This window comes from Coregonus lavaretus (genome assembly GCF_964263955.1).
Source record: "Coregonus lavaretus genome assembly, chromosome: 11".
Classification (NCBI taxonomy): domain Eukaryota; kingdom Metazoa; phylum Chordata; class Actinopteri; order Salmoniformes; family Salmonidae; genus Coregonus; species Coregonus lavaretus.
Genome location: NC_139998.1, coordinates 14,586,891 through 14,611,694, shown reverse-complemented (window position 1 = coordinate 14,611,694; position 24,804 = coordinate 14,586,891). Strand labels below are relative to the sequence as shown.

Sequence of the window (24,804 nt, the reverse complement as noted above, 5' to 3'; positions counted from 1 at the left end):
ACTTACAGTCATGCGTGCATACATTTTTTTTGTGTATGGGTGGTCCCGGGGATCGAACCCACTACCCTGGCGTTACAAGCGCCGTGCTCTACCAGCTGAGCTACAGAGGACCACAACCCTGATCTGTACTTCTCCACAACTTTGTCCCTGTTTGGAGAGCTCCTTGGTCTTCATGGTGCTGCTTGCTTAGTGGTGTTGCAGACTCTGGGGCCTTTCAGAACAGGTGTATATATACACTGAGATCATGTGACACTTAAATAAAGTCCATCTGTGTGCAATCTAACTAATTATGTGACTTCTGAAGGTAATTGGTTGCACCAGATCTTATTTAGGGGTTTCATAGCAAAGGGGGTGAATACATATGCACACACCACTTTTCCGTTATTTATTTTTTAGAATTTTTTAAAATAAGTTATTTTTTTCATTTCACTTCACCAATTTGGACTATTTTGTGTATGTCCATTACATGAAATCCAAATAAAAATCCATTTAAATTGTTGTAATGCAGGTTGTAATGCAACAAAATAGGAAAAACACCAAGGGGGATGAATACTTTTGCAAGGCACTGCAATACCCCATAATGACAGAGCAAAAACCGTTTGACAATTTTGCAAATGTATTAAAAATATAAAACTGAAATACCACATTTACATAAAATATTCAGACCCTTTACTCAGTACTTTGTTGAAGCACCTTTGGCAGCGATTACCCCCTTGAGTCTTCTTGGGTATGACGCTCCAAGCTTGGCAGACCTGTATTTGGTGAGTTTCTCCCATTCTTCTCTGCAGATTCTCTTAAGCTCGGTCAGGTTGAATTGGGAGCGTCACTGCACAGCTATTTTCAGGTCTCCCCAGAAACTTGTCCCGAAGGGATTGGGAGCGTCACTGCACAGCTATTTTCAGGTCTCCCCAGAAACTTGTCCCGAAGCCACTCCTGCGTTGTCTTGGCTGTGTGATTAGGATCGTTGTCCTGTTGGAAGGTGAACCTTTGCCCCAGTCTGAGGTCCTGAGCGCGCTGGAGCAGGTTTTCATCAAGGATCTCTCATCTTTCTCTCAATCCTGACTAGTCTACCAGTCCCTGCCGCTGAAAAACCTCCCCACACCATTATACTACCACCAACATGCTTCACCGTAGGGATGGTGCCAGGTTTCCTCCAGACGTGACGCTTGGCATTCAGGCCAAAGAGTTCAATCTTGGTTTCATCAGACCAGAGAATCTTGTTTCTCATGGTCTGAGAGTCCTTTAGGTGCCTTTTGGAAAACTTCAAGCGGGCTGGACTCCAATCAAGTTGTAGAAACATCTCAAGGATGATCAATGGAAACAGGATGCACCTGAGCTCAATTTCGAGTCTCATAGCAAAGGGTCTGAATACTTCTGTAAATATGTTTATATTATACATACACACACACACACACTTGCAAAAATGTATAAAAACCTTTTTCATTATGGGGTATTCTGTGTAGATTAATGAGGAAAAAAGTAATCGAATCCATTTTAGAATAATACTGTAACGTAACAAAATGTGGAAAAAGTCAAGGAGTCTGAATACTTTCCGAATGCACTGTAAATAGGACAACACAACCTATCTGTTAAAAATGTAAATGTGAGGTATTCGCAATCTCAGACGAACCTGATGTGGCTTGACACAGCTGGAGTTGAGGTTGGGGTACCGTGTTACCGGGTCTATGGTGTACTGATCAAAGTTCTTTGAGATGTTCTCTGTCGTTGTTTGGGGTAATAGCCTGTAGAGGCCCTCCCTACAAACATGTCATGAAATGAAAACATTCATTTTCTGTTAAAAGCTGAACAACAGATGACCTGTCATACTGTGGGACAGTAAACACAAAATCACCATAACTTCCACTAATAGGATAACCAAACATTTGCTAACATGTAGCAACATGGATCTAATCATAATTTGAATGTAGACACCTGACAGCTATTTTTTCAAAGTGACTGGAACCGGTCTCTCCTAACCTGGATTAAGAAAATGTCAATAGAAGCTCATCCCATTTACAGTAGGTCTGTGTACATTTACATTTTAGTCATTTAGCAGACGCTCTTATCCAGAGCGACTTACAGTTAGTGAATACATTTTTATTTTATTTTTTCATACTGGCCCCCCGTGGGAATCTAACCCACAACCCTGGCATTGCAAATGCCATGCTCTACCAACTGAGATACATCCCTGCCGGCCATTCCCTCCCCTACCCTGGACGACGCTGGGCCAATTTTGCGCCGCCCCATGTATGGATGTAAACATGAGCTCAGTGAGGCCCCGATCCCCAGCCTACTGTACCTTTCTGCCAGTATCTCCAGATGGGTCTTGCCCTGCGCCCAGCCCCTCACCATCCACACCGTGTCAAAGGCAGCCAGGAACCCTCTAGCACAGCCTGTCCCCATGGGCCAGAAGGGCTGAAGACAGAGAGTACATTGGTCAACACACTACACACAGTACGCTCATACAAAGCAGGAGACACACTAATAGTTCAGCGACAACAAGCAAGCTAGGAATGTTCTCAAACTGCCTAAAGGGAATATGTGTGGGAAAAACATGATAATTTGATCTACAGTAAGATGAGGTGATTTTGTTTTTGCTATCTATAAATAAGTACAAGCCACCTGGTACTGACAACCTGGATAGTAAATTGCTGAGGTTGGTAGCGGAATACATTGCGACTCCGGTTTGCCACAGCTTCAATTTAAGCCTAGAAGACGGTGTGTGCCCGCAGACCTGGAGGGAGGCAAAGGTCATTCCGCTGCCCAAGAATAGCAGAGCACCCTGTAATGGTTCAAACAGCCGACCAATCATCCTGTTACCAGGGCTTAGCAAACTTTTGGAAAAAAATGGTGTTTGACCAAATAGAAAGTTATTTTACAGAAACAATTTTTACAACAGACTTTCAGCATGCTTAAAGGGAAGGGCACTCAACATGCTCGGCACTGACACAAATGATTGATGATTGGCTAAAAGAAATTGAAAGTAAGAATATTGTAGGAGCTGTTTTGTTAGACGTCAGTGCAGCTTTTGATATCATTGATCATAACGTATTGCTGAAAACTTGTGTTATGGATTTGCATCCTCTGCCTTATCATGGATTGAGAGTTACCGATCTAATAGAACACAGAGGGTTTTCTTCAATGGACGCCTCTGTGATGCAAATTCAGTTAAGTGTGGTTTACTGCAGGGCAGCCAGCTTGGGCCATTATTGTTTTAATGTTTTCTCTAATGACCTTCCACTGACCTTGAATAAAGCCTGTGTGTCCATGTACGCTGACGACTCAAAAGTATACACGTCAGCTACGACAGTAAAATAAATAACTAACACCCTTAACATAGAGCTCCAGTCAGTTTTAGAATGGGTAACTAGCAATAGGCTGGTGCTAAATATTTAAAAAAAAAAACTAAAAGCATTTTGTTTGGGACAAATCACTCGCTCAATGCTAAACCTAATTTAGATCCATTATTGAATAATGGGCGATTGAGCAAGTTGAGGAGACTAAATGGCTGGGTGTAACCCTAGATAGCAAGCTGTCATGGTCAAAACATATAGACTCAATGGTTGCTAAAATGGGAAGAGGTCTGTCAATGATAAGGCGTTGCTCTGCTTTCTTGACATCTCAGACGACCAGACAGGTCCTACAGGCACTAGTTTTGTTGCACCTGGACTACTGCCCAGTTGTGTGGTCATGTGCGGCAAAGAGGGACATAGGTCAATTGCAGTTGGTCCAGAACAAACGGCACGTACTGCATTTAGATGTACATGGGGGGGGCAAATGTCAGTTACATGTATGTCATTCTCTCCTGGCTCAAAGTTGAGGAGAGATTGACTGCATCACAATTGGTCTTTGTGCGAGGTGTTGAAGGTACCAAACTGGGTGACACTCATCGGTACAACACAAGACATGCAATCAGAGGTCTCTTCATAGTCCCCAGGTCCAGAACAGAGGCTGGGAAAAGCACAGTATTAAATAGATTAAAAACCAGATAAAAGAACACCTTACTGCACAAAGGGGACTGTGAAGAGACACAGCCATTTTATATATCTTGTATTGTAATTTGCCCTGTATTATGTATTGTATTATGTAGGTGGGTGGCCTGAACGGCTCATAGGGCAGGAGCCATCTCGTGTTTCTGAAGTGTGAGGCAGGAGATGATGTAGTATGGGGATCCCAATAAAATACTGTAACCATCCCAAAGGCAAACAATCCCTACACAAAAGGAGCAAGTTGAAACGTGTGTAAGGATGTGCTTTTACTGTACATATACCACATTTACTGTTGGCTCCTGTGACTTCAGAGAGGCATTAAGACAAAGCTTTGAGAATTGACTAGCACTAGAGCGAGAAATTAAATGAACAGTGATCTATACCGGCGCACCAAACGAATGAAAACGGACCAAACAGGGAGGAAAAACCTGAAGTTGTCCAATGAGAAATGCATGTCTTTGGTTTCTGCTGCAAAATTATTTGCTCCATTTTGCTATGGCGCGACCTAATGTGTATACATATCACCCACAACAGTAAAACATCTAGTATGACGTAAAGCCCCCTCACCTCCAGTAGACTGTCCCCCACCAGAGACACCAGTAGCTGGTGTCCGCACTTCTCCCTGAACAGCGCTGCGTTCTCCGAGGCGTACATGCAGGTGAAGTCGAACATGGCCACGTCGGGCTGGCTGCAGTGGTTGATGGCGTAGTCCAGAGAGGGCAGCTGGTAGTTGGTGCCAAAGTCGGCCGCCTCGCGGGCATAGGAGAGAAGAGCCTCCTGGTTCACGTTGTCTTGGTCCAGCAGCTTCTCTGTTTCAATGTAATCCTGCAGGACCAAGAAACAGGGAGGGTTGATGGAAAATCAATGGTATTGCTCCAAAAGGATCAGAGCGCCACCTCTACCAGGCCCTAGTTGGAGCCAATAACTGGGGCATAAGATTTTCCTGGTCAGGTCACATGGTCAGGAAAACATCATGGCCCTACCTACCTATTGCATGTGATCCCTCTTGATTCTGTGGAGATCAGACTGAGGTGATGGCAACCGGCCCTTAAGACTTTACAGTTGCCGTAGACCGTTTTGTTCAACATTTCTGAATACGTAAGCAGGATTTGAAACACTATGCAGTACAAGTCAGTTTATTTAAGCAGTTGCTGAAACATCAAAGGGACAAGTTTCACCTCCGGTAGCAAGCAATTACAGGGATTACAAGTCTACTACACTATAGTTACGGATCAGAGCTCTCACATGAAATCATACATATTTTAATTGTAGGAATTTGAACCAGTCAAGGCAGTAGTGCTATAATGAGAGCTTAAAGACTACACACAGAGGTCACATTCAGAGCAGGAAGGATGAGGAGTCAGTCTTCACTGAGGGAGAAATTAAATGAAAACAAGCCTTCAGAGACCAGACAGACAGAGGGGCCAGATTCCTTCTCACACAGCAACACTTTTTTCTCTCTCACTCCATTCCAATGTATCTTGTTCTGTGCTTTCATTCCCATTTCAAAGCCAGGGCTGAGATTTAGCACCCTCTGACATATAGGGCACAGCTGTAAATATCTGAACTGTTGGGGAGTGGAAGAGTGGGGGAATGACATATGGGGAAAGTGAACACAAAGGAGCAAAACAAACACCACTCACATGAATGATGACCCCCTTGTCCAGCAGACTCTGCTTCTTTGCGGTCATCACAAAGTAGTGTGTGTTGTCTCTGTAGTACACAATGTTCTCCAGATCAATCCCTGCAATAACAAGACAACAGATTCATTAACACCTTTATGTCCGTCATCATGTTGACCAGGTTGTATTAGTTGACCCCAACCGTACAGTAGGGATTAGGCCAGTGGATCATGCTCCACATACAGTGTGTATCTTCTGATCCATGTGAGTGATGGGGCACAGCCCTTTAATTAAGAGGGGATTGGAGGGGGAAGGGATTCCAGCCTGTCTTCACTGCTGAGCTAACTGTCCTCACAAAGCCAAGCAGGCTGGGAGAATCAGCAGCACAGGATCCTCCATGGTGTGTTAGCATGGCAAAGCACATCTTATCTACCTGACAGGCTGGTACTTAATTGTAAACACAACACTCCCTTTTTTGTAGGAGCCACACTGGTTTCATTGATTAAAACATTTTATTTTGGTTCCCACTGGACTGATGTGATGATGACGACACCTAGGGAATCAGAATTCTAGAGGTAAATTAGCCTGGTCGCAGATTTGTTTGTGCCGTCTTGACAACTCCTATGGTCATTGGCAAGACAGTACAAACAGATCTGGGACCAGGCTAGGGGGGTCAGGTTTGGTAGAGGACCCACCTGTCTCCTCTTTGAGCTCCAGGAAGAACTTCTGGTTGAAGATGAAGGCCACTCCGCTGATCTCTTCCACCTTGGCCTCGGCCGTGGTGTTCCTGTTGACAAAGTTGGCTGTGATGGCGATGGCCAGCTTACCCCGGAACTCCTTCCTCTTGAAACCTGAGGGGAAGTATTGTTATTGTTCTGCTAAGGACACTTAACGTTTTGGATGTTAATCATTTTATATTGTATTAAACTGGGTCAGACTGATTTATTACATAGAGTAATACTTTGATTGTATTATTCTTATATCACCATGTAATAAACAGACTGATGATAAGGTTCAGATTATGCAAAAAAAACTAAACAAACCAGAGCATTACAAAATACTACCTTTGAACTTTGAGTAATAATCTTGTCTGGGTGATGATTAACCCATTTTCTTTCCTTTTTAGGTGCAGAGTCAGACTACGCTCAAGACTGATGCCAATACTGTAATTGACTTTCACCCGTCACATGACCAGGGTCAGTCTGTATACAAGCTGTTCATCTTCTCAGGCTCCCAGGTAGACCTCTGGGCAAAGTGCTCTGATACGGTTCAAATGTTGCCAGTGCTAACTAGAGTTAACTGCAGATGAAGAGTAGTAGTCACTACCAGGGGCGCAACTTTGGTTTTAGAAGTGGGGGGCCATAATTATATATATATTTTTTTTTAATCCAGTCGGATAAACACTCCAAGCAGCCTACCCGACCGCTCGGAGGTGTCCGCATGGTCCTAAAGCACACATCTGCCTCGTTTTGTATCACATTCCAATAATACAACTGGGGGGGGGGGACAAAAATGCCATTTCAGAATGTGTGCATTTCTATTGGACTTTCCCTGTCTAGTATTTTATGGCTATGACTGAAACTCTGTAGTTTGCCCCTTTTTTAGTTTAAAATGTTCAGGTGTGCAACTTTTAACCATGCACCAAGGGTCTTCCAGCCTCCTGTCAATGTTTAAACAGTCAAACACTGTGTAGAGCCAATAACATCTCCATCATGTGTTCTCACCGTCTAGCATGTTTCTGCGTCCATCCGCACCAATCACCACGTCAAATTCAAAGTCAGTGAGGGGGTGGTTTGATGGTCTGATCTCAGCTCTCCATCCAGGCCCTGGGAAAAGGAGAAGATACAGTATTAGACAAGTGTTCCGAGACAGCGGCAAGCCATATGAATAAAGCAATATATTGTAAACATTTTCTATTTTCCATGACTGTTAAGATTGCATCGGAGTTTGTTATTGATGACAAGTCACTACATCGTGCTTTTAGATTAATGTGAGGGCACGGTTAAATACATAATACATAGCTAAGTTGTCTGCAACTCTATAAATAGCTGGAGTCTTGCTGAGGGTTTGTAATCTTCCACAATGCAGCGTGGTGAGTGGCAATGATGCAGAGCGAAACAGTGACCCTCTCCATTTCAGCTCAACACTCATGCCACACAGTCTTACAGAAACACGCCAGGCCCACAGCACATTCTCCTGAGGTACCCCCTGAAGAACACGGTCACTGCTGCAGAGAAGGAAACATTGCAACCCTACATTTAGGCTAGTCTTCCATCTCCGTCTTCTGCAAACCCAAGCAAGTCTTCTATATTTATCTAGTGACAAGTCTGCCACCACATGCTACTGAAGAAATAACTAGGAGAAAAACAGGACGCTTGTTCAAATCCAATGTTCAAATCAAAATGGGACAGTTGGTGAAGCTTAGGGACTCTGAGGGACTTTGAAATGCAGCTTCATAAATATACAATGGGCTTGTTTTTGGCATCAACTAAAATTAGGCAAGCAACATTGATCTACAAAGCACATGCGCTTCACTGCAGCTCTAGAGGCAGCCTCTACATGTAAATGGTATTATGGGGCACGTGTTTCTAATAAAGAACACAAGATTGAGACCTAGCCAATCAGTCTGTGGCGTGTGATGTCATTTTGAGGCAGAGAAAGGGTTGTGGAGCCTTGCAATAGTCCAAATCATTCGCAGAACAACAATATATAAAGCAGATTTATGACAAATATGCAAGCATGAAATAACAGTAAAATAAACAGAAATAAATTGTTTGTTGTAAACACAGCTGTTTAGTGATGATTGCCATGGACATGTTAACATGGCATGGAGGCTAGGGCTGTGACGGTCATGGATGACGGTTGTTGTTCAGCCAAATGGCCGCGGTCACCGTTATAATCATTTGAATAGCGAAATAATTATGCAAAAAATTAATAATGCGCTGCTGCTGCAGGGAGGGGGGCATGACCGGTTCCTGTTTGCTACACCTTGCTTGTTTCAGCAAAGAGCAACACAGTTTCATCACATTGTACAGTATCCATTTTACCCCGGAAACAGACTCAACAGCCCAAATGGTGTCATGACGTTCTTCATCCATAATCGTCTGTTACATGATTATACGGTAATTGTGCAAGCCCTAATGGAGGTTTGAAGTTCTGAAACTTCCTTTCACAGACTGAAGCTGGACCTGATACCACTGTGTCACTGTGTTGGAGTCAAAAGTGGACAGAAAGATTAAAAACATGACCGGTTCCTGTCCAGAGGTGGGAAAAGCTGTATTTTCAGACAAAAAAAAGAAAGAAAGTAACCTTCATTCTCCTGCTTGTCCGGAGGTTCCAGCAGTTTGACAAACTCCACGTTGACATGGACCTCCACTCCCAGGATGAGGGAGACCTTCAACAGCATGAGCTGGAGCTGGCGAATACCTTCATAGACAAACAGATCAGGTTTATTTAAAAAGTGGCAGTGCAGTTAAAAAAGTGATTTTCCTGATACAGTATTTTCACACTATGAAAACTATGATTAAGGCCTTTTTGTGTAAGAGCGTTATGAAAATAATTATTGGAATTTCAGCCTATTCAGGTGGGATGGAGTTTTTGGCCCAGATCCTGATATAACAATCTGATCTGATTATTCTGATCACCATCATCTTTTATTTTCATATGTATCCTCCTACTGTGAAGGGGTAAGAGGAGTAGGCTCCAGAGTCTAGATGATCCTATCCGCCAATCAGGGCCTTGTATGTAAATATATTTCAATTTGTATCGACACGCCCACACGATCAGACTGAGCATTTCAATGGCAAAAGGAGGCTCAGGGAAATAAATGATGAATCATATTTTTGGAGCTTTTTTCATGAAATAAACAGTGATTTGTTAAGATCATAAAAAAAAGACTGCATGAGGGCTTTAACAACACATATCCATCTACACACAGTCTCCAATAACCTGTGGCCTTGCTAGGCTTAGAGACACATGGTTAATGAACTGCCACATGACTGATTCCATTCTGAGGTATAGAAGTAGCTAGCTAGCAGCTGGTAAGTCCGTTTTCAACTTCATAAGTTAACCTGAGAAGCAGCGTCCATTTCAGTGAGTATTTATGACCCTGATAAAGGACACCAGAAGGTCACTTTATGTGGCAGCAGTGGTTTGAAAAACACACAGCATTTGCATCTTTGGGCTCCTCCACTTTGCATGTTGTTATCTAAGGCAAGGAAGTCTCAGGGAGATGTATAACACTCTCTCACACACACACACACTCATCAGATTTCTCGGCAGAGCAACCCGGATATATATTGAAAGAAGAACATGGAGGGACAGATCATGTAACAACATTACCATCTGATAAAAACTGTTAGCATCTGAAAAAAACCTTAGTCTGTTTTCCCCAACAGAACACCAAAACAAGGAAGAATAATATTACTTAACATACTTCACATTAAGATAAGAATGAAACTTACTGATGTGGTCTATGGCTCCGGCACAGAATTTGCCATAGAACTTTTTGGCCCCGAGGCCCCTGAGGTCATGGATGGTGTAGGGCCACAGGTGGAGCACGTTGTTTCTGGAAAAGGTGTCCCTCTTCTCAATCACCACCACCTTGGCCCCCAGCAGAGCCAGCTCGATGGCTGTGCGCAAGCCACAGGGCCCTCCTCCAATGATCAAAGACTGTGTGGGGGCGGGGGGAGAAAGAGAGAGACATCAGTGTACAATACAACTGTAATTAAAACACAACCAAGGTAAACAAACTGTTGCAAAGGTTAAATGAAGTGTGATTAAAGAAAATGCGATTAGCTACATTGAAAGCGTTCACCTCTTCGACATACAGTACCAGTCAAAGGTTTGGACACACATACTCATTCAAGGGTTTTTATTTCTTTAATTTTTACTATTTTCGACATTATAGAATAATAGTGAAGACATCAAAACTATGAAATAACACATATGGAATCATGTAGTAACCCCAAAAGTGTTAAACAAAACAGAATATATTTTATATTTGAGATTCTTCAAAGTAGCCACCCTTTGCCTTGATGACAGCTTTGCACACTCGTGGCATTCTCTCAAGCAGCTTCATGAGGTAGTCATCTGGAATGCATTTTAATTAACAGGTGTGCCTTGTTAAAAGTTAATTTGTGGAATTTCTTTCCTTCTTAATGCGTTTCAGCAAATCAGTTGTGATGTGACAAGGTAGGGGTGGTATACAGAAGATAGCCCTATTTGGTAAAAGACCAAGTCCATATTATGGCAAGAACAGCTCAAATATGCAAAGAGAAACGACAGTCCATCATTACTTTAAGACATGAAGGTCAGTCAATCCGGAACATTCCAAGAACTTTGAAAGTTTCTCAAGTGCAGTCGCAAAAACCATCAAGCGCTATGATGAGGAAAGGAAGACCCAGAGTTACCTCTGCTGCAGAAGATAAGTTCATTAGAGTTAACTGCACCTCAGATTACAGCCCAAATAAATGCTTCACAGAGTTCAAGTAACAGACATCTCAACATCAACTGTTCAGTGGAGACTGCGTGAATCAGACCTTCATGGTCGAATTGCTGCAAAGAAACCACTACTAAAGGACACCAATAAGAAGAAGAGACTTGCTTGGGCCAAGAAACACAAGCAATGGACATTAGACCAGTGGAAATCTGTCCTTTGGTCTGATGAGTTCCAACCGCCGTGTCTTTGTGAGACGCAGAGTAGGTGAACGGATGATCTTTGCATGTGTGGTTCCCACGTGAAGCATGGAGGAGGAGTTGTGATGGTGTGGGGTTGCTTTGCTGGTGACACTGTCAGTGGTTTATTTAGAATTCACAGCATTCTGCAGCGATACGCCATCCCATCTGGTTTGCGCTTAGTGGGACTATCATGTGTTTTTCAACAGGACAATGACCCAAAACACACCTCCAGGCTGTGTAAGGGCTATTTGACCAAGGAGAGTGATGGAGTGCTGCATCAGATGACCTGGCCTCCACAATCACCCGACCTCAACCCAATTGAGATGTTTTGGGATGAGTTGGACCGCAGAATGAAGGAAAAGCAGCCAACAAGTACTCATCATATATGTGGGAACTCCTTCAAGACTGTTGGAAAAGCATTCCAGGTGAAGCTGGTTGAGAGAATACCAAGAGTGTGTAAAGCTGTCATCAAGGCAAAGGGTGGCTACTTTGAAGAATCTCAAATATATTTAGATTTGTTTAATACTTTTTTGGTTACTACATGATTCCATGTGTTATTTCATAGTTTTGATATCTTCACTATTATTCTACAATGTAGAAAATAGTAAAATAAAGAAAAACCCTTGAATGAGTAGGTGTGTCCAAACTTTTGACTGGTACTGTAAGTTCTATTGTATTGCAACCTCTGGTATACAGCATAAAAGAGTAAAGGGTAAAACAAGGCCTCGTAAGGGGAACTGAATGGGGAACAACATGTCAACTCAAGAGTTGTGGTTTAGCATTCATTTTAAAAAGTGAAAAATCTAAGTCTCAGCATCATTCTGTTAACATGGAATTGTCCCTATGCTAAACATGCTAGCAAACGTGGACATAAATGGGCAGATTTTTTTTTTTTTAACAGCCTGCATTCTTTGTTCCAATTCTTTGACAGTGTAAAATCACCAAATCTATCACAACAAAATTAGGAGGTTTATCATGCTATCTTTGTTTAAAATGATCCGATGGACGTGTGCAGCGTAGCTGTTCGTTTCTCCACATTGCTCACAAACATCTACCAGCTGGGTGTGCAGTGATATCATATCTCAAGACAGTGAAACACGATAAGAGATACACACAAACAGTCTGTTTCACATGCGTCATCACATTATCATGAAAGAGAAGTCGCGTTATGAACTTGCTGTACAGATAGTACTCTAACATACTGTAAAACCATAGAATTAAATAGAACACAGGCTCTGCTCACGGTTTAACTTGAATGTATATCTATGATGTAAACTGCCAGTCATGTGATATGATTATATTTTTGACTGCACTGTGCCTTTAATAAAAGTAGCCAATTCCATCAGATGGTGACCAGAGTCTTACCTACATCTGACACAGGGAAGGATAACACTTTATTTGGATACTCCCAAGTAGATGGTGTGTAGATGTTTAGTACAGGGCCGGACTACCACATTTGGGGCCCTGGGGCACCTACCTCCAGGGCGCCCAACCCCTGTATTCATAGGCTATCTGGGGGGCCCGTTTGGTAATCCGGCCTTGGTTCAGTAGATGTTCAGTAACTGTCAACAACATTTCAACGAACTATCTACTAACCCTTATTCTAAACCTAACCCTAAGCGTAACGTTAACAAGCATTTTCTTATCAACAGATACTTTGTTGATAGTATGACCATCTGTAGATTTTTAAAAACATTTTTAGTCATTTAGCTGACGCTCTTATCCAGAGCAACTTACAGGAGCAATTAGGGTTAAGTGCCTTGCTCAAGGGCACAGACAGATTTTTTCACCTAGTCGGCTCGGGGATTAGAACCAGCGACCTTTCGGTTACTGGCACAACGCTCTTACCCACTAAGCTACCTGCCGCCCCCATCTATATGGGAGTATCCAAATAAAATGCGACCCAGGGAAGTTATAAATCAAAACCAACAAGCTATGAATCATCAGTCTTTATGCAGATATGGGATATTAACATGGAGATTATCATCTATTCAATCCCAATGTGGGAGGTCTGCCCAATGGCAAATACGGGGTTTGTTCATTTAAGGCTTGTTCCTTATATCTAGATGCTGCATTTCTTGTATCAAATCTAAAACGACTTCCAACCTCTGTCACAAAGTTGTGAGTCTGACTTGTGCATTTGATTACTGTGATAGCTTGTCTGACTTCTTACCCTAGTGCCCTCACAGGCTTTGGCTTTCTTGTACTCCTTGTGGCCGGCTCTCTTGTCCAGTTTGGTCCAGAGGGCATTGGCCTTCCAATTGGTGACCGTGGCTTTGAGGTTGCTGTAGAAGTTCCTGTAGTCCAGCGGATCCAGATCCATCTGCCTGCATAGGATACTAAAGGCCTGCAGAGTGCCCTTACACGTGGACGCCTGGACAAAGTTCTCAAAGAGCTGCCCCGCCTGGGCGCTCCTCTCATCCTCTGTTTCACCCATATTCTGTTTTGGAGACTCGATCTGTCCGTTACTCCCTTTCTCCGTCTCCAGCCACTCACAGGCTTAGTTAGAATATGATCTGACTGCCATCTCAGCGGGTTCTGGAAAAGAAAATGGCATTGGATTTTATTACAGTATCACTCTGCACTCAGACTGTGGTACTATAGGCAAAAATAATCAAGACATTTTCTATGTGATATGGTCTCCCAAGTAATAATGTTATATTAACAGCACTTAATAAACATTAAAACTATTACAGACATGACAACAAATTACTTTCTTAAAAAGTCCACAAAAGATGAATTAGCACCCTGGAGCATGATTATGTTACTGCAAATGTTTAAAATGAAAACAACAAGGTCACATTCTAAATATACGGAAACTCTGTAGCATGTTCTCAAAATAGACTACATGCACTCCTTGATATACAGTGCATTCGGGAAAGACCTCTTCCTTTTTCCACATTTTGTTACATTACAGCCTTATTCTAAAATGGATTAAATAAATAAAAATGCATCATCTATCTACACACAACACCCCATAATGACAAAGCGAAAACAGGTTTATATAAATGTTTTAAACATTTATTAAATAAAAAAAAACGAATACCTTATTTACATAAGTATTCAGACCCTTTGCTATGAGAATCGAAATTGAGCTCCGGTGCATCCTGTTTCCAATGATCATCCTTGAGATGTTTTTACAACTTGGAGTCCACCTGTGGTAAATTCAATTGATTGGAAATGATTTGGAAAGACACACAGTTGACAGTGAACGTCAGAGCAAAAACCAAGCCATGAGGTTCGAAGGAATTGTCCGTAGAGCTCCGAGACAGGATTGAGTCGAGGCACAGATCTGGGAAAAGGGCACCAAAACATTTCTGCAGCATTGAAGGTCCCCGAGAACACAGTGGCCTCCATCATTCTTAAATGGAAGAAGTTTGGAACCAGCAAGACCCTTCCTAGAGCTGGCCGCCCGGCCAAACTGAGCAATTGGGGGAGAAGGGCCTTGGTCAGGGAGGTGACCAAGAACCTGATGGTCACTCTGACAGCGCTCCAGAGTTCCTCTGTGGAGATGGGAGAACCTTCCAGAAGGACAACCATCTCTGCAGCACTCCACCAAATCAGGCCTTTATGGTAGAGTGGCCAGATGGAAGCCACTCCTCAGTAAAAGGCACATGACAGCCCGCTTGGAGTTTGCCAAAAGGCACCTAAAGGACTGACCATGAGAAACGATATTCTCTGGTCTGATGAAACCAAGATTGAACTCTTTGGCCTAGATGCCAAGCGTCACGTCTGGAAGAAACCTGGCACCATCCCTACGGTGAAGCATGGTGGCAGCATCATGATGTGGAGATGTTTTTCAGCGGCAGGGACTGGGAGACTAGTCAGGATTGAGGGAACGATGAACGGAGCAAAGTACAGAGATATCCTTGCTGAGTGGCTCCCCATCTAACATGACAGAGCTTGAGAGGATATGCAGAGAAGAACGGGAGAAACTCCCCAAATACAGGTGTGCCAAGCTTGTAGCGTCATACCAAAGAAGACTCAAGGCTGTAATCTCTGCCAAAAGGTGCTTCAACAAAGTACTGAGTAAAAGGGTCTGAATACTTATGTAAATGTGATTTCATTTATTTTATTTTGTATACATTTGCAAAAAAAATCTAAAAGCCTGTTTTTGCTTTGTCATTATGGGGCATTGTGTGTAGATTGATGAGGGAAAAAACGATTAAATCCATTTTAGAATAAGGCTGTAAAGTAACAAAATGTGGAGAAAGGGTTCTGAATACTTTCCGAATGCACTGTAAGATAGTGAACCAACATTTCCACTGAGCAGTCACAGGGAAACAGGAAAAGTTTAAATAGTACGGCCTGTTTCAAGCATGAAGATGCTTTTGCATCAAACCTCTCTAAAATATCCCTAATTTGCATAGCTGGAGATATTCATCAGCTCATGATGACAGCTCTGAAACCATTAAAAAAGCCCAGGGATCTTTCCTCATTACAACACCCATGTACCCTACACTTAACTGCCTGTCTGTCTGCATCCTCTCCCATTACCTGTCTAAATAATAGTCTGACTAGACAGTCAATCAACTAGCCATCATTCAGTAGTCTCCATAGCTCAAGTAAGGACCAACAATTTCAAGCAGCATATTGTAGAAGTATGTGGTCAGAGTGTATATAAGGAAATTAAATATATTATTCAATGACCTTGTACAGTGAGGGAAAATAAATGTTTGATCCCCTGCTGATTTTGTACGTTTGCCCACTGACAAAGACATGATCAGTCTATAATTTTAAATGGTAGGTTTATTTGAACAGTGAGAGACAGAATAACAACAAAGAAATCCAGAAAAACACATGTCAAAAATGTTATAAATTGATTTGCATTTTAATGTGGGAAATAAGTATTTGACCCCTCTGCAAAACATGACTTAGTACTTGGTGGCAAAACCCTTGTTGGCAATCACAGAGGTCAGACGTTTCTTGTAGTTGGCCACCAGGTTTGCACACATCTCAGGAGGGATTTTGTCCCACTCCTCTTTGCAGATCTTCTCCAAGTCATTAAGGTTTCGAGCCTAGCGTTTGGCAAATCGAACCTTCAGCTCCCTCCACAGATTTTCTATGGGATTAAGGTCTGGAGACTGGCTAGGCCACTGCAGGACCTTAATGTACTTCTTCTTGAGCCACTCCTTTGTTGCCTTGGCCGTGTGTTTTGGGTCATTGTCATGCTGGAATACCCATCCACGACCCATTTTCAATGCCCTGGCTGAGGGAAGGAGGTTCTCACCCAAGATTTGACGGTACATGGCCCCGTCCATTGTCCCTTTGATGCGGTGAAGTTGTCCTGTCCCCTTAGCAGAAAAACACCCCCAAAGCATAATGTTTCCACCTCCATGTTTGACAGTGGGGATGGTGTTCTTGTGGTCATAGGCAGCATTCCTCCTCCTCCTCCAAACACAGCGGGTTGAGTTGATGCCAAAGAACTCGATTTTGGTCTCATCTGACCACAACACTTCACCCAGTTCTCCTCTGAATCATTCAGATGTTCATTGGCAAACTTCAGACGGGACTGTATATGTGCTTTCTTGAGCAGGGAGCAGGGGGACCTTGCGGGCACTGCAGGATTTCAGTCCTTCACGGCGTAGTGTGTTACCAATTGTTTTCTTGGTGACTATGGTCCCAGCTACCTTGAGATCATTTACAAGATCCTCCCGTGTAGTTCTGGGCTGATTCCTCACCGTTCTGATGATCATTGCAACTCCACGAGGTGAGATCTTGCATGGAGCCCCAGGGCAAGGGAGATTGACAGGTCTTTTGTGTTTCTTCCATTTGCGAATAATCGCACCAACTGTTGTCACCTTCTCACCAAGCTGCTTGGCGATGGTCTTGTAGCCCATTCCAGCTTTGTGTAGGTCTACAATCTTGTCCCTGACATCCTTGGAGAGCTCTTTGGTTTGGCCATGGTGGAGAGTTTGGAATCTGATTGATTGATTGCTTCTGTGGACAGGTGTCTTTTATACAGGTAACTATCTGAGATTAGGAGCACTCCCTTTAAGAGTGTGTTCCTAATCTCAGCTCGTTACCTGTATAAAAAGACACCTGGGAGCCAGAAATCTTTCTGATTGAGAGGGGGTCAAATACTTATTTTTATAACATTTTTGACATGCGTTTTTCTGGATTTTGTTGTTGTTATTCTGTCTCTCACTGTTCAAATAAACCTACCATTAAAATTACAGACTGATCATTTCTTTGTCAGTGGGCAAACGTACAAAATCAGCAGGGGATCAAATACTTTTTCCCCCTCACTGTATAATACATTCTCTCAACAATGACTTCTCTACCCTTCATGTCAATTGGAATGTAAACCTGGATGTGTCAAAGGAACTTGACAAAATCCCAATATCAAAGCACTACAGTAGTGGCATCTCTTCTCCTGAGAAGAGGAGAGAGAATGCATTTTCCATGAGGCCTGAAACGGGAGGTCCTTCAATAGTTGAATGGCTACGTGCAGACTGCAGGAGTGTGCAACCTGAACAAATGAGAAGTCTGGCTGCAGCGACTGAGGCCTGCTAGTCCACAGTAGCTCCCCTCTCCCCACTGCTTTTAGTGAACAAGAGAGGGTGTCATCTCTCATACGTAATCACTTTTGGCAGATAGCAACAATAAATCGAACACTGAGTCTCTAGCATTGAAAGACAGCTGCTCTCTGCTCCAATACACTTTTCTGGCTGACCTGAATGGACCACTCATGGGAGGGTGTAATTCAGTCAAGAGAGAAATAAAAAAAAATCTCACATTTCAACTTCAGCTTGCTAGGGGGGGGTAAAGACACAGTAACTCACACACACTTCCAGGGATTCAGTGTGGTACTAGTGTTCACAGCCTAATCTACAGTGCATTTGGAAAGTATTCAGACCCCTTGACTTATCCACATTTTGTTACTTTACAGCCTTATTCTAAAATGGTTTGAATTGTTTCCTCCTGGAGCAGATTTTTATCAAGGATCTCTGTACTTTGCTCTGTTCATCTTTCCCTCGATCCTGACTAGTCTCCCAGTCCCTGCCGCTGAAAACATCCCCACAGCATGATGCTGCCACCACGCTTCACCGTAGGGATGGTGCCAGGTTTCCTCCAGACGTGACGCTTGGCATTCAGGCCAAAGCGTTCAATCTTGATTTAATCAGACCAGAGAATCTTGTTTCTCATGGTCTGAGTCCTTTAGGTGCCTTTTGGCAAACTCCAAGTGGGCTGTCATGTGCCTTTTACTGAGGAGTGGCTTCCGTCTGGCCACTCCACCATAAAAGCCTGATTGGTGGAGTGCTGCAGAGATGGTTGTCCTTCTGGAAGGTTCTCACATCTCCACAGAGGAATTCTGATGTTCTGTCAGAGTGACCATCGGGTTCTTGGTCACCTCCCTGACCAAGGCCCTTCTCCCTCAATTGCTCAGTTTGGCCGGATGGCCAGCTCTAGGAAGAGTCTTGGTGGTTCCAAACTTCTTCCATTTAAGATTGATGGAGGCCACTGTGTTCTTGGGGACCTTCAATGCTGCAGAAATGTTTTGGTACACTTCCCCAGATCTGTGCCTCGACAAAATCCTGTCTCGGAGCTCTACAGACAATTCCTTCAACCGCATGGCTTGGTTTTTGCTCTGACATGCACTGTCAACTGTGGGATCTTATAACGACAGGTGTGTGCCTTTCCAAATCATGTCCAATCAATTGCATTTACCATAGGTGGATTCCAATCAAGTTGTAGAAACATATCAAGGATGATCAATAGAAACAGGATGCGCCTGAGCTCAAAGGTATGTGTTTATATTTTGTATACATTTGCTAACATGTCTAACAGCCTGTATCATTATGGGTTATTGTGTGTAGATTGATGAGGATTTTTTATTTATTTAATCAATTTTAGAATAAGGCTGCAACGTAACAAAATGTGGAGTAAGTCAAGGGGTCTGAATACTTTCCGAATGCACTGTGTGTGTGTGTATATATATATATATATATATATATATATATATATATATATATATATATAAAAATATAAAACCTGTTGTACCACTGTGCATTGTGGGATTTCGCACAGAAAGTGCCTAGCATGATATCGCACTCACAATCTGCCTCTATTTGAAGAAACAGTTTAAAATTGCGTCTAGGAAACACTGGAAGAAGACATTTTTATATATCCACTGAACTCCCTGTATTTCTAATTAGACATGCACTCAGGGGAAATATAGCTGCCTTCCTCTGTCATTCATATAGTTGAGAGAGGCCTGTAATTTTCATCATAGGTACACGTCAACTATGACAGACAAAATGAGAATTTTTTTCCTCCAGAAAATCACATTGTATGATTTTTAATGAATTTATTTGCAAATTATGGTGGAAAATAAGTATTTGGTCAATAACAAAAGTTTCTCAATACTTTGTTAAATACCCTTTGTTGGCAATGACACAGGTCAAACGTTTTCTGTAAGTCTTCACAAGGTTTTCACACACTGTTGCTGGTATTTTGGCCCATTCCTCCATGCAGATCTCCTCTAGAGCAGTGATGTTTTGGGGCTGTCGCTGGGCAACACAGACTTTCAACTCCCTCCAAAGATTTTCTATTGGGTTGAGATCTGGAGACTGGCTAGGCCACTCCAGGACCTTGAAATGCTTCTTACGAAGCCACTCCTTCATTGCCCGGGCGGTGTGTTTGGGATCATTGTCATGCTGAAAGACCCAGCCACGTTTCATCTTCAATGCCCTTGCTGATGGAAGGAGGTTTTCACTCAAAATCTCACGATACATGGCCCCATTCAAATCAAATCAAATCAAATGTTATTGGTCACATGCGCCGAATACAACAGGTGCAGACATTACAGTGAAATGCTTACTTACAGCCCTTAACCAACAGTGCATTTATTTTAAACAAAAAAAGTAAGAATAAAAACAACAACAAAAAAAGTGTTGAGAAAAAAAGAGCAGAAGTAAAATAAAGTGACAGTAGGGAGGCTATATATACAGTAAAATAAAGTGACAGTAGGGAGGCTATATATATACAGGGGGGTACCGTTGCAGAGTCAATGTGCGGGGGCACCGGCTAGTTGAGGTAGTTGAGGTAATATGTACTTGTGGGTAGAGTTAAAGTGACTATGCATAAATACATAACAGTGTAGCAGCAGCGTAAAAAGGATGGGGTGGGGGGGGGCAGTGCAAATAGTCCGGGTAGCCATGATTAGCTGTTCAGGAGTCTTATGGCTTGGGGGTAGAAGCTGTTGAGAAGTCTTTTGGACCTAGACTTGGCACTCCGGTACCGCTTCCCGTGCGGTAGCAGAGAGAACAGTCTATGACTAGGGTGGCTGGAGTCTTTGACAATTTTGAGGGCCTTCCTCTGACACCGCCTGGTATAGAGGTCCTGAATGGCAGGGAGCTTTGCCCCAGTGATGTACTGGGCCGTACGCACTACCCTCTGTAGTGCCTTGCGGTCAGAGGCCAAGCAGTTGCCATACCAGGCGGTGATGCAACCAGTCAGGATGCTCTCGATGGTGCAGCTGTATAATTTTTTGAGGATCTGAGGACCCATGCCAAATCTTTTTAGTCTCCTGAGGGGGAATAGGCTTTGTCGTGCCCTCTTCACGACTGTCTTGGTGTGTTTGGACCATGATAGTTCGTTGGTGATGTGGACACCAAGGAACTTGAAGCTCTCAACCTGTTCCACTACAGCCCCGTCGATGAGAATGGGGGCGTGCTCAGTCCTCTTTTTTTTCCTGTAGTCCACAATCATCTCCTTTGTCTTGGTCACGTTGAGGGAGAGGTTGTTGTCCTGGCACCACACGGCCAGATCTCTGACCTCCTCCCTATAGACTGTCTCATCGTTGTCGGTGATCAGGCCTACCACTGTTGTGTCGTCGGCAAACTTAATGATGTTGTTGGAGTCGTGCCTGGCCATGCAGTCATGGGTGAACAGAGAGTACAGGAGGGGACTGAGCACGCACCCCTGAGGGGCCCCCGTGTTGAGGATCAGTGTGGCAGATGTGTTGTTACCTACCCTTACCACCTGGGGGCGGCCCGTCAGGAAGTCCAGGATCCAGTTGCAGAGGGAGGTGTTTAGTCCCAGGATCCTTAGCTTAGTGATGAGCTTAGAGGGCACTATGGTGTTGAATGCTGAGCTGTAGTCAATGAATAGCATTCATTCTTTCCTTTACACGGATCAGTCGTCCTGGTCCCTTTGCAGAAAAACTGCCCCAAAGCATGATGTTTCCACCCCCATGCTTCACAGTAGGTATGGTGTTCTTTGGATGCAACTCAGCATTCTTTGTCCTCCAAACACAAATAGTTGAGTTTTTACCAAAAAGTTATATTTTGGTTTCATCTGACCATATGACATTCTCCCAATCCTCTTCTGGATCATCCAAATGCACTCTAGCAAACTTCAGACGGGCCTGGACATGTACTGGCTTAAGCAGGGGGACACGTCTGGCACTGCAGGATTCGAGTCCCTGGTGGCAGGCTTTGTCACTTGGGTCCCAGCTCTCTGCAGGTCATTCACTAGGTCCCCCCGTGTGGTTCTGGGATTTTTGCTCACCGTTCTTGTGATCATTTTGACCACACGGGGTGAGATCTTGCGTGGAGCCCCAGATCGAGGGAGATTTTCAGTGGTCTTGTATGTCTTCCATTTCCTAATAATTGCTCCCACAGTTGATTTCTTCAAACCAAGCTGCTTACCTATTGCAGATTCAGTCTTCCCAGCCTGGTGCAGGTCTACAATTTTGTTTCTGGTGTCCTTTGACAGCTCTTTGGTCTTGGCCATAGTGGAGTTTGGAGTGTGACTGTTTGAGGTTGTGGACAGGTGTCTTTTATACTGATAACAAGTTCAAACAGGTGCCATTAATACAGGTAACGAGTGGAGGACAGAGGAGCCTCTTAAAGAAGAAGTTACAGGTCTGTGAGAGCCAGAAATCTTGCTTGTTTGTAGGTGACCAAATACTTATTTTCCACCATAATTTGCAAATAAATTCATTAAAAATCCTACAATGTGATTTTCTGGATTTTTTCTCTCTCAATTTGTCTGTCATAGTTGATGTGTACCTATGATGAAAATTACAGGCCTCTCTCATCTTTTTAAGTGGGAGAACTTGCACAATTGGTGGCTGACTAAATACTTTTTTCCCCCACTGTATGTGCTGCCAAGTCTAGGACAACTTTCCTTGCAAAGACACAGGTCACAATTTCTTAGCATTTCACAAAGCCTTGACTGGAACTCTTTGACAACAGGTCTATTGAGTAAGCATGGTAGACCATTGTGTGGTGGACCATTCTTGATACACATGGGAAACTGTTGAGCGTGAAAACCCCAGCAGCATTGCAGTTCTTGACACAAACCTGTGCGCCTGGCACCTGCTACCATACACCGTTCAAAAGACGCTTAAATGTTTTGTCTTGCCCATTCACCTTCTGAATGGCACACATACACAATCAGTGTCTCAAGGCTTAAAACGCCTTCTTTAACCGGTCTCCTCCCCTTCATCTACACTGATTGAAGTGGATTTAACAAGTGACATCAATAAAAAGGATAATAGCTTCACCTGATAGTCCATGTCATGGAAAGAACAGGTGTTCTTAATATTTTGTATAGTCAGTGTAGGTTACCTGGACATTGCCTGAGGTAGGGGATATAGTATACATGTCCAGGTAACCAAGGAGTACAATGCACAGACAAGACATGGGTATCAGTTACAAAAGGAAGGGTTTCATTTCTGTAAGAGCAGCCAGGACTACCGAAAGTCAAACTTAATTATCAAAAAATCTTTACTGTAAGACATTCCCTCCCCAAAAATGGTTTGTTTAATTGGACATTTGATTCAAGGTCATTGACAAAGCTACATTATTTACACCAAAAGGTTTGAGTTTTTTTGCATACAGTATATTTCTGCTACAAAATGAGTCTGCTGTATAAGTAAGCTTCTTACCAGTTCAGACCAGCTGAGTACCACATAGCGTTACTATCAAGAACAGAACAGTGCTGTCTGTCCAGCAGGCACAGTATGAGGCAGAGAAAGTTGTGCCTTCTCAGTGAGACAGGAATCAAAGGAGAGCCGACAAGTGCCTAGCCAGACAGACTGTGTGCCAGGAATACCTTCGAAAAACACATTTTAAAAACGTGGCTCACTGGCTCAGAGCACCAATCAAAGAGATTCAGAAAGACTTCTCCTCAGACCACTACAGCCTGTGATCTTTGTAGAATACAGTACAGGCAATGAGAATATCATAAAACAGTCTAGAGCATAGCACATTGCGTTTCTGAGGGAAGATCCAATGGTTTCACACTAAGCGTTAAGTGTTTAGGCGTGTCAGAGTGGTGGTGTGGTGAAAGGGAATTCAAAGTGGTTGGCTGGTGACATGCAGGTTTAAATATGATGCTGATTAACTCCAGCATGCTCAGTTTCCTCTGAGGCAGGAAACATCCACTGGAGGAATGTCAGAGAAATATGGACCTGATGCAGGACAGACTGAACTGTTTGTCGAAGAGAAGGACAAGGAACACAAACAGAGAAGGCCTAAGGCCATTTATTAAATACATTTACATTTTAGTCATTTAGCAGATGCTCTTATCCAGAGCGACTTACAGGAGCAATTAGGGTTAAGTGCCTTGCTCAAGGGCAAAGACAGATTTTTCACCTAGTCAGCTCGGGGATTAGAACCAGCGACCTTTCGGTTACTGGCACAACGCTCTTAACCACTAAACTACCTGCCGCCTATTATTCAGGTCAGTTGTGTTCCTTTCCTCCAATCAGAAAAGGACATAACCTAACTTGACAAAATAGCATTCCAGTCAGAAATGAAATCTAATTAATAATATTCTAACTTAGATTAATCATGAAATGAATACAGAACAACCCATTGAAGATCATGGTCTGATTCAGTCACAGTCCTCTTAATGATAGCATTTACCAGATTCCACAGTTAACTTTATCAGAGAAAACTTCCTGCTTGACATGACCTCCCGTCTGTCTGCCCAATGGACGGTTTCCTACGTTACCCTTAATGACCGGGGAATGTAGGTAATGCAATTACCACACAGGCCATGATGAAATCTGTAGAGACCAAATACAGTATATGCACATCAAACCAGAGAACACCTACACCCATCATTGGCAGGATAAGCTACCAGAAGCCAGCGATGTCAGTCACATACTTGCTATGCCCTTGACACATATTAAAGCAATAAGGCAAAGCATTAATGGGTGCTGAAGATATCTACCAACCGCCAGGGAGGAAAAGGAAGTATATGTGAGGGGAGAAATAGTGAGTCATTCCATGTCATTTCAGCAAGCCATGACACCCACCATCTCAAATTGTTCTGAAATCATTTCTGTACTTAGAAACAGATAAGATTAGCAGTCCTGCAACATAATTTTGGGGACATTTTATTTGATCTCTGAGAAATTAAGCTAATTGATTGCACACAAATTGGCCATTTTACATCAATTTTTATTCACATAATATTAAATAAAATCGAGTACCAACATCCATTTGAACCAAACGTATTCCTACTATTGAGTAAGACATGAAGAATCCAATAAA

The 24,804-nt window shown here is 43.0% G+C and overlaps 1 protein-coding gene across 1 annotated transcript in view; it reads right to left on the bottom strand.

The window, feature by feature from the left end:
• Positions 1 to 13,828, bottom strand: part of LOC311136839 (F-actin-monooxygenase mical2b-like) — a 58,327-nt gene extending 44,499 nt beyond the window's left edge. The window contains exons 1-9 of the mRNA XM_084171128.1: positions 13,464 to 13,828; positions 10,075 to 10,282; positions 8,921 to 9,037; positions 7,336 to 7,437; positions 6,307 to 6,462; positions 5,633 to 5,733; positions 4,557 to 4,814; positions 2,300 to 2,415; positions 1,631 to 1,757 (exon numbers count right to left, since the gene is read on the bottom strand). Coding sequence (XP_084027254.1) covers positions 1,631 to 1,757; positions 2,300 to 2,415; positions 4,557 to 4,814; positions 5,633 to 5,733; positions 6,307 to 6,462; positions 7,336 to 7,437; positions 8,921 to 9,037; positions 10,075 to 10,282; positions 13,464 to 13,727 — 1,449 coding nt within the window. The 5' untranslated portion in view covers positions 13,728 to 13,828. The remainder of the gene's footprint in view (positions 1 to 1,630; positions 1,758 to 2,299; positions 2,416 to 4,556; positions 4,815 to 5,632; positions 5,734 to 6,306; positions 6,463 to 7,335; positions 7,438 to 8,920; positions 9,038 to 10,074; positions 10,283 to 13,463) is intronic.
• Between the last annotated feature and the right edge of the window lie 10,976 nt (positions 13,829 to 24,804).